Raw genomic sequence first — 16,193 nt, 5'->3', positions numbered from 1 at the left:
GTAGAGACGGGGTCTCGCTCTTGCTCAGGCTGGTCTTGAACTCCTGAGCTCAAACAATCTGCCCGCCTCGGCCTCCCAGAGTGCTAGGATCACAGGCGTGAGCCACCGCGCCCAGCCATACATTTTTAATTATTGAAGTTTCTTGAATGCAGCCTTATTTGATTACAGCTAAATTAATGCGGCCTTCCAACATAAAAAGTTTCCCCACCCCTGGTTTAAGAAAAAACAGATAAAATTTTCCAAAATGGTTGTACTATTTTTCATTTCCAGCTGCAGTATGTGTGGTTTCTGGTTGCTCTGTCATCATCAGCAACAATTTCGGATTTTCAATCTTTTAAACTTAGGGCACTGCAATGGGTGTGCCACGTAGCTCTTTATGGCTTTAATTTGCATTTCTTGATGCAGTGTTAATGATGTTGAGCATCTTTGAAGGAACACGTTGTTGGCTACTTGTATATCTTCATTTCTGAATTGCTTGTTCAAAATGTTTTGCCTATTTTATCAGATTGCTTGGTCTTTTATTGTGGAGGAATTTATATATTCTGGACACTAGTCCTTTGTCAGATGTACATATCATGAACATTTTCTCCCATTCTGTGGCTCACCTTTTCATTTTCTTAACAGAGTTTTCCTAAAGGAAATCATTTTGTTTTGATAAATTCCAAATTATATTTTTGTCTTTTATTGGTCATGTATCTGGTGTCCCATTAAAGAAATATTTCTCCTATATTTTCCCTGAAGTTTTATAATTTTATAGATTTCACATTTAGGTCTATAATACATTCTGGGTTAATTTTGGTGTATGAATGAAGCAATTTTTTAAAGATGAACATCCAGTTGTCCCAGCACAATTTGTTGAAAAGCTTTCCTTTGCCCATTGAATTGCCTTGTCACTTTTGTTGAAAATCAATTATATCCATATGTGAGAGTCTATAATTAGACTACTGTGTTCCGTGTAGAGTCATTTCTCTCCTTTTGCTGATACCACACTGTCTTCATCACTGTAGATTTGTAAGTCTAAAATCACATAGTCTATGTCCTCCAACCGTTTCATGTTAAACCTTTTTACAACCAAATTCCTGCTGCCCCTGGAATTTCACGATGCCAAGTTAGAGACTCGGCCCTCCAGAAATGAAGCCCTCCAGAAATGAAGGCCTTTTCATGAAGGATTTCATTTCAATGCCCCTCTCTTCATTGGATCAGATGGGAGGTTTTAGAAAGTCCTCCACAGTTTTGATGAATCAAGCAGATATGAGAGAAATATAAAACTAGAAGCTTCTATGTCAATTATTAAAGTCATTATATGATTCAATCATACTAGAAAGTTTCTGCACATTTAATACATATGCAGTTCACAAATGTGCCTAGTCCAAAAACAAAAGGAGGACCCTAAGTTTCCTGGAGATCTTCAATTTTATCACACTTCCTTCTTATTCAAAAAAAGTAACTGTTCCAGGGCCACGTCTTACTGTTTCTAGGGAAACATCCTTCCATACCTCTGAATTCTGGCCAGGCTAATTTCAGGAAGCCATTACAATGACTTGATTCAGTTGGAGCTGGCTCAGCCACAGGATGCCAGATGGCCTAAAGGCACCAATAGCTGAGGACTTAAGAACAAAGCCATCTAAGAAGTTACCCATTAATTCTGCAAATTAATGCAGTAGAGTGAGCTTTTATTGCTGGAAATCAAGATGTTGCACAAGCATCTTTACATCTGTGCCTGTAAACATTTGCAGATGTGTAAGCTGTTATCCTAAGGGTAAATTTATATCGTTAATTAGATCAGCATTATGCAATAACACTGAGTCTCTAGTGCTTGTGTTTAAATATCTCTTTACAAGTATGGAGGAGAAATATCTAATTGAGATGCTATGGTCCAGCTGTCATTGTCAGATTCAGAATTATTTTGTTTCTAAAATTCTACCTGAAACATACATGTTGAAGCTCACTGTGAACCCTCAAACCATGAAGCTTGACAGTTATTTGTAACAGATTGGCCATAAGGTGGTAATAAGGAAGCCTGACCAAATCATGCATAAGCTGCGAAACAAGTTATCTGCCCCTATAGATGGGCTTTTATGTAGTCATTGCATTAATATTCTAGAAGGTTATCATCACATTATCTTGATACATTATATATTTGAGAATGAAGTATTTATATGAGTGAAAATTTAGAAATTATTACTCCATCATTCAATTAATTGATTTAATCATTCAAAAAATAATACATATTGAGCACTTATTTAGATGCTAGGCACAATGACAAAAAGGACCAACAACTCCATTAATATTAACAAGCTTGCCTTCTAGGAGATTTGTTTCACATAGAGTTTAGATGACAGATTGGCAGGTATGGTGCCTTGACATGGATCCCCTGGAAGATACATATGTGTGTAGCAGAACTACAGTCAGGCGTCACTTAATGATGGTGGTATGTTTTGAGAAATGCATCATTAGGCAATGTCGTCATTGTGTGAACATCGCAGAGCATACGCACACATACCTAGATAGCACAGCCTACTACACACCTAGGCTATATGGTATAGCCTATTGCTCCTAGGCTACAAACCTGTACAGCATGTGACTGCACTGCATGCTGTAGGCAATTGTACCACATTGGCAAGTATTTGTGTATCTAAAGATATCTAAAGACAGAAAAGTTACAGTAAAAACACAGTATTATAATGTTATGGTACTACAGTTGTACATGTGGTTCATCATTAATCAAAACATCATTATGTGGCACACAACTGTATTCAGTCTTCTACATTTATAACTATTCCACCTTATACTTTTAAGTTACAACTCCTGACATTTATTAGGTATTCAAGCATATCCAGACACGTACAAATAATAGTGTGTCAAGTCCTCTGGGAAAAAATATCAATCATCTATTCTTAGACTTCATTTTTCTCCATTTGTCTTCAGCTTTTGACATAGCTGATAATTCTCACTTTGAAAAATGTCCTCACTTACTCTCCAGGATCTTAACTTGTTTTGGTTCTATTCCTACATCAAAAGACTTCTTCAGAGTTTTATTTTGTTCCTTTTTCCTCATTTTGTTAAACTGTAAATATTGTATTGACTTAGGTCTGTCCTTTAATATTGTCTGTCTTCTAAGTTACTTCATATTATTATCGTTTAGTGCTATGTCCTCAATATCATCTACTTCTTTATAATGACTTCCAGATACATATCTACCTTGGACCTGCTTACATCTCTACTTACTTGAATGCTTAATGGGGCATATCAAACTTAAAATTTGACTCACACCAAATTCCAGGACATTTTGCTTTCTGTTTTCTCTCACTATAGTCTTCCCAAGATAAATGCATGGCTTGCTCTATCACTTTGTTCTGATCTCTAAACAAATGCCACCTTCTCTAGGAGGATTTCCCAGGTCACCTTATAAAAAATAGCACCATCCCCATCCTCCCACCCGGTATAGTCCTTCCTATCTTTCTTACCTGAGTTTATATTTCTTCAAAACAATTGTCACCAACTGACATATTATACATGTATTTGCTTATTGTCTTTTTCCACCAACTAAAATGTAAGCTCCATGAGGGTGGGGTCTTTGTTTCCTGCTGTAATACTGGTGCATAGTACAGTGCCTGGAAAGTAGTTGGAACTCAATAAATATTTGTCAAATAAATGACTAATTTTGTAAATAATTTCTTCTAAGTCTCTAGCTATCTATCTGTCAGATTCTTACATTTTGCATGCTGTACTAATTTAGGATTACAACGTAAAAGTGAAGAGGAAACAAGAACAACATTTCTGGATACCTAAAACCTAAAACTTAACTTTGTACAATGTCCAGTTTAAAACAAGACAACAAACTAGAATATTGAGAAACACAGATTTTTTTTTATAAAATCCAATAAACAGTTATATTTTCAGAGATGGAAAAATCCATGCAGTTGTGCTAGTCAGAAATAACCATATGAACAGTGCAAACAGCTTAGAAAAATAAAAGAAATCAATTAAGATATGTTTTTAACCCTGATAGGGTAGGAGCTATAGGAGACAAAAAGAATTCAGCTTAAACATAGGATCTGATCTAAGGGTTTTCCCATACAGAAGATGATACACATATAAAGAAGTTTGAGTTCCATAAGAGACAGCAGAGCATGGTGGTTACAATGTATTCTCTTCTTTGGATTTAGACATATCTGAGTTTACATCTAACACTCCCTCTGATGAATATAAGAACTTCTAAGTGCTATTTATCCTGGCCTCAAATTGTTGATCTGTAAAACAGTACTGGAGAATATCTATGGCATATAATAGCTATAAGAATCAAATTAGATCATAAACATCAATAATTTAATACATTACGTGGCAGATATTTAGAGTTCAAAATACTGTGGAATGGTACTAGCAAAATTCAACTAACTGCAATATGTTTTATTATTTAAATAATTTCTAAAAGCTTTTAAAAATGGTATTTATGGAAAACAATCTATAATTTACCAAAATCATGTTTGTGCTCGATTATCTGCTGAGTTTTCCTAACACCGAGGGTACTTTATAAAAGGCAAATGTTTTCTGTTTATCAGTTCTATCAATTCTTTGTACTGCATAAACTGAAACTCTCCCCTGTGCAATTCTCCTACAGCAGAAGTATAAACAGCCTACTCTGTTGTGAAAAACAATGTTACTTTCAGCATGTAAAGTGTCTGCCCATGAACCCAATTCTGTGTAAGTCAAAATATTAATTTTACCATTAAGATTTAAGAAACAAGATTGTGAGCAAACTTTTGATTGTCTAAAAACCCAGAGGCGAGAGCAGAGTGAAGGAGGTTTGTAGATGAGATCAGAGACGTATCAGTGGCAGATCTGGCAGAACCAAATCTGTCTACTATCATGATCGTCACGCATGACGCTGACTTCCAAGCACCCACGGCTGTGCCACATGTGAACCCCTGGGAATTCGATCACAGTCACACACCAACACCACTTTCTCTGCAGCTGCACTAGTACCAGATGAGTATTCCAATCTATGCAACCTTTCACATAGCGCATTCGATGCAGCTCCAACTCCACAAACTCACTCATTTTAATTCTACATCAAATATTTGCTGAGTATTTCACTTACTCTTTGCAAGCCACTGGGCTATATGCTAGAGAAATACATGCTGTCCTCAGACGTTACTAATGAATGAGACTGATAAGGAGCGAATAAACCAATAAATGAATAATTCTTTTAATAAGAACTGTAAAGCAGAGAGAGAGTATAAAACATCATAATGTCATACGCTGCGGTCCTTGTGAGTGATTTTAATTACACTGCCAGTTATCCAAAACAGCATCATCTTCAACAAAGCCACACTCCTTGGAGGCCATCACAGAAACTGGTGGGGTGAAACAGAGTGAGCTTTCAGGAGGATACTTAACCAATTTCCTCTCAGCGTGGCTATCAATTCAGTCCTGAAGTGTAACGTGTGTACGTGTTAGGAGGAGGTGGGAGGAGGCAGGCAAATAGGGGATGGGCAGCAGGAAGAGAGAAGGAAAGAAGGTAAATAGAGCTATATTCTTCCATCAATTCAGAAGGCTATTCGCTTCATCCTTTAGATTCTACAGACCTGACACAAGTGCCCTTTCTGAGCAATTACTGCCTATTGTAACACCATTAATGATATATAGACACTGTTTTTATACAGTTTCCCTTCATACATTTGCCTGTTTCCTCTAGTTTATTTAGAAATTTATTCTCTTAATTTTTGTTCCTATAAAACGTACTTTTAGAAATTATTTTCAGAGTGAAAGGTATAGTTCCTCTTCCACAATTACATGTTCACACATAGTTTTCATTGCATTTCCCCAGGTACCCGGTGAGAAAGCACAGTCAGTCCTACAGAGAATCCGCAGGTTCCACATCCGGGGATTCAACTGATCATGGGCCACAATTTTGTTTAAAAAAAATACAAAATAACAATACAACAATATAACATAATAGAAATTTTAAAAATATAGTATAACAACTATTTATATAGCATTTACAATGTATTAGGTATTGTAAGTAATCTAGAGATGATTTTAAGTACACAGGAGAATGTGAGTAGATTTTATGTAAATATTACACCATTTTTTACAAAGATCTTGAGTATTTGGGGATTTTGGTATCTGTGGAGGTCCTAAAACCAATCACCTGTTGATACTGAGAGATGACTGTACGGGATTTAAAACAGAAGCATCTACCTGTCATAATGCAAATACTTCTCTGACTTCTGCTTAATTTTCAAAGTAGAAATTTTTGGGTCCTTCTTTACTGACTTTGATTAAATATGCACACCTTATTTCCATCACTTCCAAAGTATAAAGAAAAAAATGCACAGATCTTTTCTTAGGAAATCCTTCTTTCACGGATTAGGGTGCTTTTGACCGACAAACTCCAAAATAAAGTCCTATTCTTCTTCTCCAATCAATACTTCTAAACAAAGAATGTGAGCACTTAAAAAAAATCCCACCTGGACACAACTCTTACCTGCATCTCTTGACAAAAGGAAGCCAATGGCCCAAAGAGGATCTGACATTGCTCATCAGCAGTGTATGGCATCCCTGGCAGCTTAGAGGGAACCAGCACAGAATTGACACTCTGAGGATTTGTTTGTAGCAAACAGTTACTGGCCTTTGACCTGACAATATGCAGATATGTATAAAAGTTTGAATTTAATGTAAAAACCTGTTAGCATAGCAACAAGAAACATTTTTATAATACCAAAAACATCTTTTTACTTTTACTTCTAAGCGCTTCTATTGAACGCTCATAGAAATCATTTCATATATGAAAATAATTTATTTACAATTATTTAAGAGATAATAAATAATAATAGTGTTCAAGTTAATAGAACATTTCGGCTTATAAAGCATGTTCATATGTATGTTCATACATATAAAACATTTGTAAGTTATAGAAGCTCAGACTCAGAGAGTAACTTGCCCAAAAGTAATGTGTGAATGTAAGAAATCAGCTATACTTGGGGATTTAAAGAATGTATGGAAAGCATTCTCAATTGAATATTAACAGTGAAGATATTTTTGTATTTGACATTGTAATACAACTCTGTATACAACTTGTATACAATTTTGTAATTTGATCAGAGTCCTGATTCATATGAAGGCAGTCATATGAAATCATGCATGTTCCTTAGGAACTCATTAGGAACAACTAAGGGCTCCTGAGCAGCTACTAATGGTGTGTTCAAAATGTCACACGTTCTGAGTGCTGTTCTCTATTACAACAAAGAGCATGCACAGAACATATTGCAAATATTTCAGGACAGAGTTATGGTAATGTAATAAACATCTTATTTTATAGATTTTAATATCCATTTAATAGAATAAATAGGCTTAAATATTTAAAGGGTATGGAAAAATGAATAAAGTTCATCAGAGTAGTGAATGTAGCTAGCTTGGTGTTCCTATATTTCTTCGTTAGACTTGTTTTGGATACCTTAAGCATTTCTCTAACTACTTTGCATATCACCTACTGCTTCAGCTGCTTATTCTATTATCAAAGGAATAAGTAAAAAAAAAACAAGGGCTTTCAGATGAAAATTAGAATATTAGGAATATTTTTCATTTTTTTTCCAACCAGACAGAAGCTAAGTGTTACTCCCATTGAATGGGGAAAAGAAGAGAATCAAGGACTATTATAAGGGTGAAAACTATTTATTGATGAAAAAGATTAAAAGTGTAGAAGTATCATAATGGAAAGGTGGAGATTTTATTAGAGGAGCTCTTTGTGATAACGACAGATGTGTTGGGTGAAGAGCAGTGAGAATATTTCCACCAGGAAACACTTAAGAGGTAATTAGACACTGTGATAGATTCTTTTTATTATTATAATAATTCTTCAATCTCACAGATCATCTTGACCATTCTTTTATTTAAAAAATATGGAAACTAAAAGCAAATAATGCATCCCAATCCACACCATGAGTCAATCAAAGAGTCAGGATTGGAATTAAGTGCCCCGATTTCTATGCAGGTGGCCTTTCCACTTGGCCACGCTGCCTTCTCTGGCGGGCAGAGGATGCAGGCACATACAGACATTCACCGTGCAGCAAGAATAAGTGACCTCAGTACCTGAGAAATCTTTCCAAATCTTCCTTGCTACACCGAGACCATGAAACATCACCAAGATTTTGTCCTTTAATCCATTCACCAGACATGATGTGAAGACCATCAGCACACGATGGGTGGTCATTGTCATGATTAATGCCCATGCTGATTTCGAACATAATTAAAAATTGAAAAATTACTTTAAGAAATGTTACTTTTTAACTTTTCATAGCTGCAGATAAATTACAGTTAAAATGCTTAAAATATTGGGAGAGAAATTTGTTTTAAAAGAAATTTAAAAATAAAATCAGATTTCAGATTAATTTATTTTTAAAATCATTTTTATTTTATTTAAAATCATTTATTTATTTACATTTCCCCAATCAGCCTACAAAATGACATGTTTAGGCCACCTATATTGAAATGATCTATAGATATACTTTTTGCTTAGTATATATGAAACTCAGAAATAATAAATTTCTATTTAACCACACTAGATTCTTGCTCTTGTTTGAATCAAATTTTCTTCAAAATCTGAACTGAAGCCACATTAGACTATTAATTTCCTATTATATCTTCACTATCTACTTCATTAAATCATCTTCTTCCACCTACTACATGTAACACAAACTGTCCTGTGAAACCTCCTGGCCTTTCTTATCTTTTCTAGTGAATCCTGAATCTGTTGAAACATCATTCTATAGCAGCACAATTCACAATTGCAAAGATGTGGGAACAACCCAAGTGCCCATCAATCCACAAGTGGATTAGTAAAATGTGGTATATGCATACCATGGAGTTCTACTCAGCCACAAAACACAACAGTGATCTAGCACCTCTTGTATTATCCTGGATAGAGCTGGAGCCCATTCTACTAAGTGAAGTATCCCAAGAATGGAAAACTAAGCACCACATGTACTCACCATCAAATGGGTATTAATTGATTAACACTTAAAAATCTGACTTATTTCTAAATGGCTATTCTAGAATACCTTAAATTCACTATGTCTGAAGGCTGCCCATCTTATTTTCTCTTTCAAATCTCTATTTACTCCTGTATTCTCTTGCTCTCTTTTTTATGCTATTGCTTCTCACTAAATTCTGCCAAACAAAGAATCTTCAGGTCATCATTTATTTTTTCCTCCCTGAATTATTATCTGATTTATTTTATTTACTGAGTGTCAGGCACAAGTCCTGCTTTCTAAATATTTCCTTCAACTGTCATCTCCCTTCAATTTCAATTGTTACTATTAAAGATGATTACATGATATTCTTACCACAGTACACAGAGTCTTGACAATTATTGTGATACTCTGAGTCCTGTGCCTCTAATCTTTGTCAGCATTTCCCTTCCCTTCCTCCTAAATTCCCCAGTGCGATCTATTTAAAACTCAGTCTGAGTAGACACTCCTCTGTTTTCTCATCACCTATGTGGCAATTTCCAGCTCTTTAACGTGACACAGAGCCCCTTCATCTTCTTCCATGTCATTTATTGCATTTTTGCTTCAGCAAAACCAAAGAGTTGTAGTTTCCCAACATTGTTTCTCATTTTCTTATAATTATTATTTAGCATTTCCTATGTATTACACATAGGAAATACATGATAATATGTATCATATTATAAAAGTTTGAGTTAAACAATCCTGTGGGGCAGGAATGATTATAACATCCATTCTGCTGATGAGAAGTAGCTTGCCCAAGATTATACAATGAGAAATTGGAAAGTGATAATGTCTGAACTGAGGTGCCTGGCTCTAGAACTCAGGTGATTAATCATTCCACATTAGACATCTATGGATTTCATCCCGCAACCCATACCCTGTCCAAAGTGCCTTTCCTTCAGCTTCTTTGCCTGGACAAATTCTATTTAATCTTCAAGATTAATGCAGATTACTTCTAGGAGGTGTTCCTTCCCTAATCCCTGCCTTACCTGTTTGTACTGCCTCTTTTTCCCACCAAAGGATTCTGTAAATAATATTGCTACAGTGTTTTCTACATTGCATTGTAAATTTTTACTTTTGGTTAACTCCAAATTCTTGAGGACAAGGGCTTTTTCTTCTCTCTAGGAGCCTAGTATACAGCAATCACACTCTGCAACCCATGCTGAAATGCTGAAACAAGCCATCATATAAAATCTTTTTTATTTCAGGAAAAGAATACATATACTCTCCTATGAATTCTCATAATGAGGTGAGCAAAATAATTACTTGTGAATGAGGGTTAATGCTGAAGAAGAAGAAAGCCTGTTTTTGCATATGCCAAGTCTGAGATGATGGCAGGGTAGTCCATTGTTCATTTTTCTCCTTCAGTTATTGTCTAGATAACAAATAAAATTGTCTTTCATAATGAAACATTTATAAGAATATCCATATTGTATTTTAAAACACTAAATTAAAAGAAATATAGAGATTGCTAAGGGAAATCACTAGACTACCTTATTTTCTCAAATCAAAATAATTTTTTTAAGACTGCCAAACTATTTTTATTGAGATGAATTAAAAATTTGAATCAAAATTGTTACAATTAAATACATTTTTGAAAGAGAAAAATGATAGGGAAGGAATGAATTCCATCCACATCATTAATGAATTAAGACTAATTATCTCACTATGTCTGCTAACTTTGACTTTGAAAATTCTGGTCTAAATAAAACTAAAAATACATTATTGAATTTCACTTTTATTGTTAGAAAAAATCACTGGTGAATCATATTTCATTTTCCTATTCTAATTAATGACTTCAAATAGAGTCTGTATCAACACAAATTAACAGAACAACTGACAAAGAGAATAAGAAGATAAACGTTTTCATAGCTTGAAGATGAGGAAAAGTAAGAGATTATATGGAATATGTATTAAATGGTTCAAATGATAGAATATTGAAGGGTAGAGTGAAGAGTTGTTGAAGTTAGGAGAGATTTAATCTCTGTATCTTCCCCTAATTCATGTGACCAGAGGCAAGTTAAATAACAATAAATAAATAAACATGCCTCAGTTTCCTCATTTGTTAAATATACTTTCCCAAATGATTTTGTTTTTGAGCATGCATAAGGATGATATAAAAGGCCTGCACAGTGCCTGGAATATAAGAGGAAACCATTATGATGCTTTATATTGGGGCAATAAATTAGAAATTTTGTGTGACTCTAATTTGTCAAAAGATGCATAGACTTATCATTAAAGGTAATTTTCTGTATTTGCTTTCTTTGGTGAATGTGTGGACTTAAGAAAAGCCAAAAAAAAAAAAAAACACAAGAATTTGCTTTGCTTAGATACTAAATTAAAATAAGAAATTGTAAATAAGACATAATCCTACAAATTGGTAACCAGGCCTTAATGTATTTCTAACTGTACAGTTCAGATGTGGCCCTGTTATGTCACCGTCTCATCTCCATGGCTACCTGTCACGTGGAACACACTCAGCCCTTCAGCGGTGGTGGTAGTCTTTCAACCGTACACAAACGTTATTATTTTTGAAGGGCAACAACTGGTCTTTTTCAGAAATAATAAAACTTCCTAAATAATGTGTCCGCTTGAGAGAAGAAGAGGGACTACTTCCAAGATTTAGTAATTTGGACATTTTCCCAACCTTGTGTAATACGATTTTCCAAATATGGAAGATTACAACCTCTCATCCAGATGAACATTTTCCTTTTGGGATCCTGATTCTCATGTAAGAGATTAGCTTAGCCATGGAGAGATCTGGTGATTCAAGCATTGTTTACCATTAGTTAAATTTTCCTAAAGCTATTTAACTCATAACAGAAAACATTATCATTACATTGGGACAGGGTTTTTGTTTTTTTTCCTAACCATACATCTGGAATTATCAGAAAACACTGCTTAGTCCTGATTCTACAGATCTGAAATAAACCAATTCAAACCTTTTTCTGTGCCAGCCACTACATTAATCACTGACAGTGATGACATCACTTAACCCTAACAGTTCCCCCGTCTCTCATCATGACTTCTACTTCCCTGCGGGAGGTGCTGAGGTTGACGGTGGAGCTGTGTCTCAGGCCCGCGCAGTCAGACGCTCAAGCGCATGCAGATGACCTTCTAAACTACCACACTGTGGTGCTTCTCTTTTTGGATCAAAATTCTCCATTTCTGCAGATGATTTATTGTTTTCTGAAAAATTTTAAATGCTTCTGCTCTTTTAGCAGAAATGCACCTCTACATAGACAGCCCCACAACCAAGTCACACGTATTCCGTGGAAAACATTCGGTAAGTAAGACATTAGCAACACCTCTCCTCGCACTGTGCAATTGAACTACGTTTTAATAATCTCAGTTTAAATTCATTTTGACAAAGAGCCTTGGGCAAATAAACTCTGTACTAACATTGTACATGGTTGTCAAGTCAACTGAAAAAATATTTTTATCTTATAAAACTTCTCAACTTGTTTAAAAGTTCCTGCCAGGAAGTTTTGTGATAGCCTGTAGAAAGCTGGAGAAGCATTTGGATTTTGAAGATGGTCCCTTTTGATGTTTAAAGTGTTAGAGAAGAGATGCCTTATGAATTCACTCACATTTTTTGGATAATTTGGAAAGGATCTGATTTGTAAACAGTAATATTTTAAAAGAGTAGAATTTTTGTGCTGAATACATTAGACATTTTCATGACATAAATATTACCCACTAAGGCCATATATTATGTGGACAAATTAATATAAGAAAGAAACAAACTATCACAATGCCTAACTGGAAGTGGATTATATTTCCATAAAATAACATTTAATTTTACATAATTCGGTGGGTATATCTAATTTGATGTAATTTCACTGCTGTGTGCTCGTGGAGAAAAAAATCAGTCATTAGGAATTATAAGATATTTTTGTATCTTATTTTTTCTTTTTATATTTTAAAGAATTTAAATTTGCACAAACCTGAAATTTGTGCCTCTGTTGGTAAGTCAAAAGGCTATGGAAAGCAAATCAGCAACAAGGTAAAAAGTTAGAAGGTTAAAAAAAGTAAAAGTACAAAAAGAGAGATTCCTTTTAATTTTGTTGTGCACTATTTTGCAGTTTCATCCAGCAATGCGACATAACACTTGTTAAGAACCCAGCACTGTGCTGAGCTGGAGTCACAGAGGTGAGTAAGACACAGTGCTTGCCCTCAAGAGTTTATCATCTGCTAAGAGGAACTCTGCCTTTCGCCCTTGTGCAGCCGGCGGACTCCGGATCCCGTCCGTTCTGACGCACAGGGCTGAACCCCTCCCGCGCCTCCGCGTCTCCCTTCACCGCCGCCAGCCACGACGGGCACTGGTTCGTTTTACCTCTTGATTATTGTAATGTGTGCCTGACTGACCTCCTGCCCCTCACTTCTTCCTTTGCCTCATTAAACCGTGCTTTAATCATCCTAGTTTCTTATGAACATATTAACACACAAAAAAACCAGCCACGGAGAGATCTGGTGATTCGAGCACTGCTGTGCAAGCAGATTTTCCCTGGCCAGCAGAGATACTGAAAATATGAATAACAAACCACTTGCATCAGAAACATAAAGCATGATGTTAGGTTAATTAAAATGTAGATTCATGGACCCCATCCCAAACTGACTGAACGAGAATATTTAGAGGTAAGCCCTAAGAAACCACATTGTAACATCTTTTCTAGATGATTCTTATTTACTAAAAATTCTAATAACCAAAGATTTACAGGATAAAATCCATTCTTTACCCATTACTCAAACCATCTGTAAACTGACATCAACCTAACTAAAACAACTAAACCTAACTAAGCAACTAAATATTTCATAGTTAGATAGAAATTCAAAATTCATATGGCCTCTTGCCCACTTAGAGAAACTGTGAGCCTAAAAAGTTACTAGATGATCTGCTCAAGGCAGGTTGCTTGCCTTACTTTAGGCCGCACATCTGCCAAGAGACAGTAGAGAAACGCAAACAGAAAGCCAATTCTTGTGAGGCCATTCACTAGCTGGGTGATCTTTTTCCCTCTTCCACTTACTGCGACGTCCAAACCTACACTTGGAGAGAATCTGGTGCGGGAGAGCCGCCACATCCGTACTGGCGAAAGTCCCGTTATGATAATTAACTCGGACGCACTACTTATTACTTTAAGTGGCATCATTGTCTAAATAAAGTATCAAATACAAAAGCTGAGTTAGTGGTCATAAGAGTCTTCCTGATAAGCAAACTTCCCGCCAATCTGCTTAAGAACCCCCAAAAGGTATAAAGTCTCTTCGAGAAAGAACAGAGAGATCTAAGGTCACTGGAAGCTGAAAATCTGCTTTTTACATTAAAGCATTCATAAAATAACTATAACACTACTAATTATTATTACCATTCATTCACTCTATTAAAAGACAACCACTGTGTCATGAAATTGGAGTATCATAGATTCCAACAATGAACCTTGAAAAAAAACGTTATCCAAATTTTAAGAATGAAGGAAACGAGCACAGACACATCTACTTGCTCAAAGCTCATCCATCAAGTGGCTGGCAGAGCAGGAGTCAAGCTCGAGGATGTGTGTCTCTCTCTGTTTCCCTTTCACCTGTTCACGCAGGCGGTTGCTAACCTTAACCAGGGGATGTGTGCTGGAGGAAGACACTTGTGACATTTGCTACAGAGAATTCTAAAGAATACAATATGGGGACATATAGCCAATACCAATTTAAGTGGTAAAGGGGCATTAATTAAAGAAAAATTAATTTTGAACATTTTAAGGAGCAATTTTTTTTAGAGGTAAAGAGTATATTTGTCTTTTGTCTATTATGGCACTTTATTATGAATTATTAATTAATTATTTCCCATTCTAAAACTCCTAGGGGATAATGTACTGTCTTTATCTTCATTTCTTATGCACTTCCGTTTGTCTACTCTCCCTTTATATTATATCCTCTCTTCTTATAGCAGGTATATTGCTGCTCATCAATGCAAATGAATGGCAAAAACTGTATTCACGTCTAAAACATGCTCCTGCAAGCTGAGAGAGTAACCAACTCTATGTGTGACAGGAGGCCTCCTAGGGCATATGCCAGTTTCTTATGGAATTAGCAGAATTTTATTTTTTAAAAATTTTTCCCAGCTTCACTGACGTACGATTGACAAATAAAAATTGTGTATGTTTAGGGTACACAAGGTGATGTTTTGATATATGTATATATTGTGAAATTATTACCACAATCAAGCTAATTAACATACCCATTAACAACTCACATAGTTACCTTTTTTGTATGTTGAAAACACTCGATATCTATTCTCTTAGCAAATTTCAAATACATAATACATTATTAATAAATGTGGTCACCACGCTATACATTAGATCTCCAGTACTTATTCATGTTATAACTGAAAGATTGTATCTTTTGACCAATATCTTCATTTTTCCTCCACTCCCAGCCCCTGCTAACCAACATTCTACTCTCTGTTACTATGAGTTTGACTATTTTTGTAGATTTCACATATAAGTGAGATCATGTATTATTTGTCCGGCTTATTTCACTTAGCATAATGCCCTAAAGGTTCATCCATGTTGTTTTAAATGGTACAATTTTCTCCTTTTTAAAGAGTGAATATTTCATTATGTATATTTTAAATATATATATAATATAAATATATATATATATTTTTTCACATTTTCTTTAGCCATTCATCTGTTGACAGACACCACTTAGGTTATTTTCATACCATGGCTATTGTGAATCAGCACAATTTTAGATGAAATAGTGCTACTGCTAAAACTGCTGGATTTGGCCCTTCTAAGTTCATGACTTCAGCATTTGCGTAAAATAGCTGGACAGGTCTGTAACAAGACTTTAAGAAATATAATTGAACTGTTGCATTTTCCTATAGTTTATTTTAAATAGGAATTCAAAATATCATCATGTACCAAGAAGGAAAAATATTTTGCCATGTTTATATTTGTAGAGCCATAAAACTATATTTTCTCATAAAACCATACTACATAGTCAAGGCAATTGCATTTCTTAACCCTAACATTTCTCTTCTCTGCCTCTGGGACTCAGTCGTCTTCTACTCTGGATCTCAAGATGACTGTCGATGCTTATTCATTTGTACAACACATGTTGGAGTACCTATGAGCACTTAGCTTTGTTCCGTGAGAGAAAAAAATTTATAAGACATCAATCCTGTTTTCA

The 16,193-nt window shown here is 35.2% G+C and overlaps 1 protein-coding gene across 1 annotated transcript in view; it reads right to left on the bottom strand.

Annotated features, from left to right (window-relative positions):
- Positions 1-16,193, bottom strand: part of ADAMTS19 (ADAM metallopeptidase with thrombospondin type 1 motif, 19) — a 238,790-nt gene that overhangs the window by 92,155 nt on the left and 130,442 nt on the right. Inside the window, exons 9-10 of the mRNA XM_012645041.1 lie at positions 8,095-8,235; positions 6,491-6,641 (exon numbers count right to left, since the gene is read on the bottom strand). Of these exons, the coding sequence (XP_012500495.1) occupies positions 6,491-6,641; positions 8,095-8,235 (292 nt within the window). The remainder of the gene's footprint in view (positions 1-6,490; positions 6,642-8,094; positions 8,236-16,193) is intronic.

This window comes from Propithecus coquereli, unplaced genomic scaffold (genome assembly GCF_000956105.1).
Source record: "Propithecus coquereli isolate 6110/MARCELLA unplaced genomic scaffold, Pcoq_1.0 Scaffold224, whole genome shotgun sequence".
NCBI classification, from domain to species: domain Eukaryota; kingdom Metazoa; phylum Chordata; class Mammalia; order Primates; family Indriidae; genus Propithecus; species Propithecus coquereli.
This window is presented reverse-complemented; position numbering and strand designations above follow the sequence as displayed.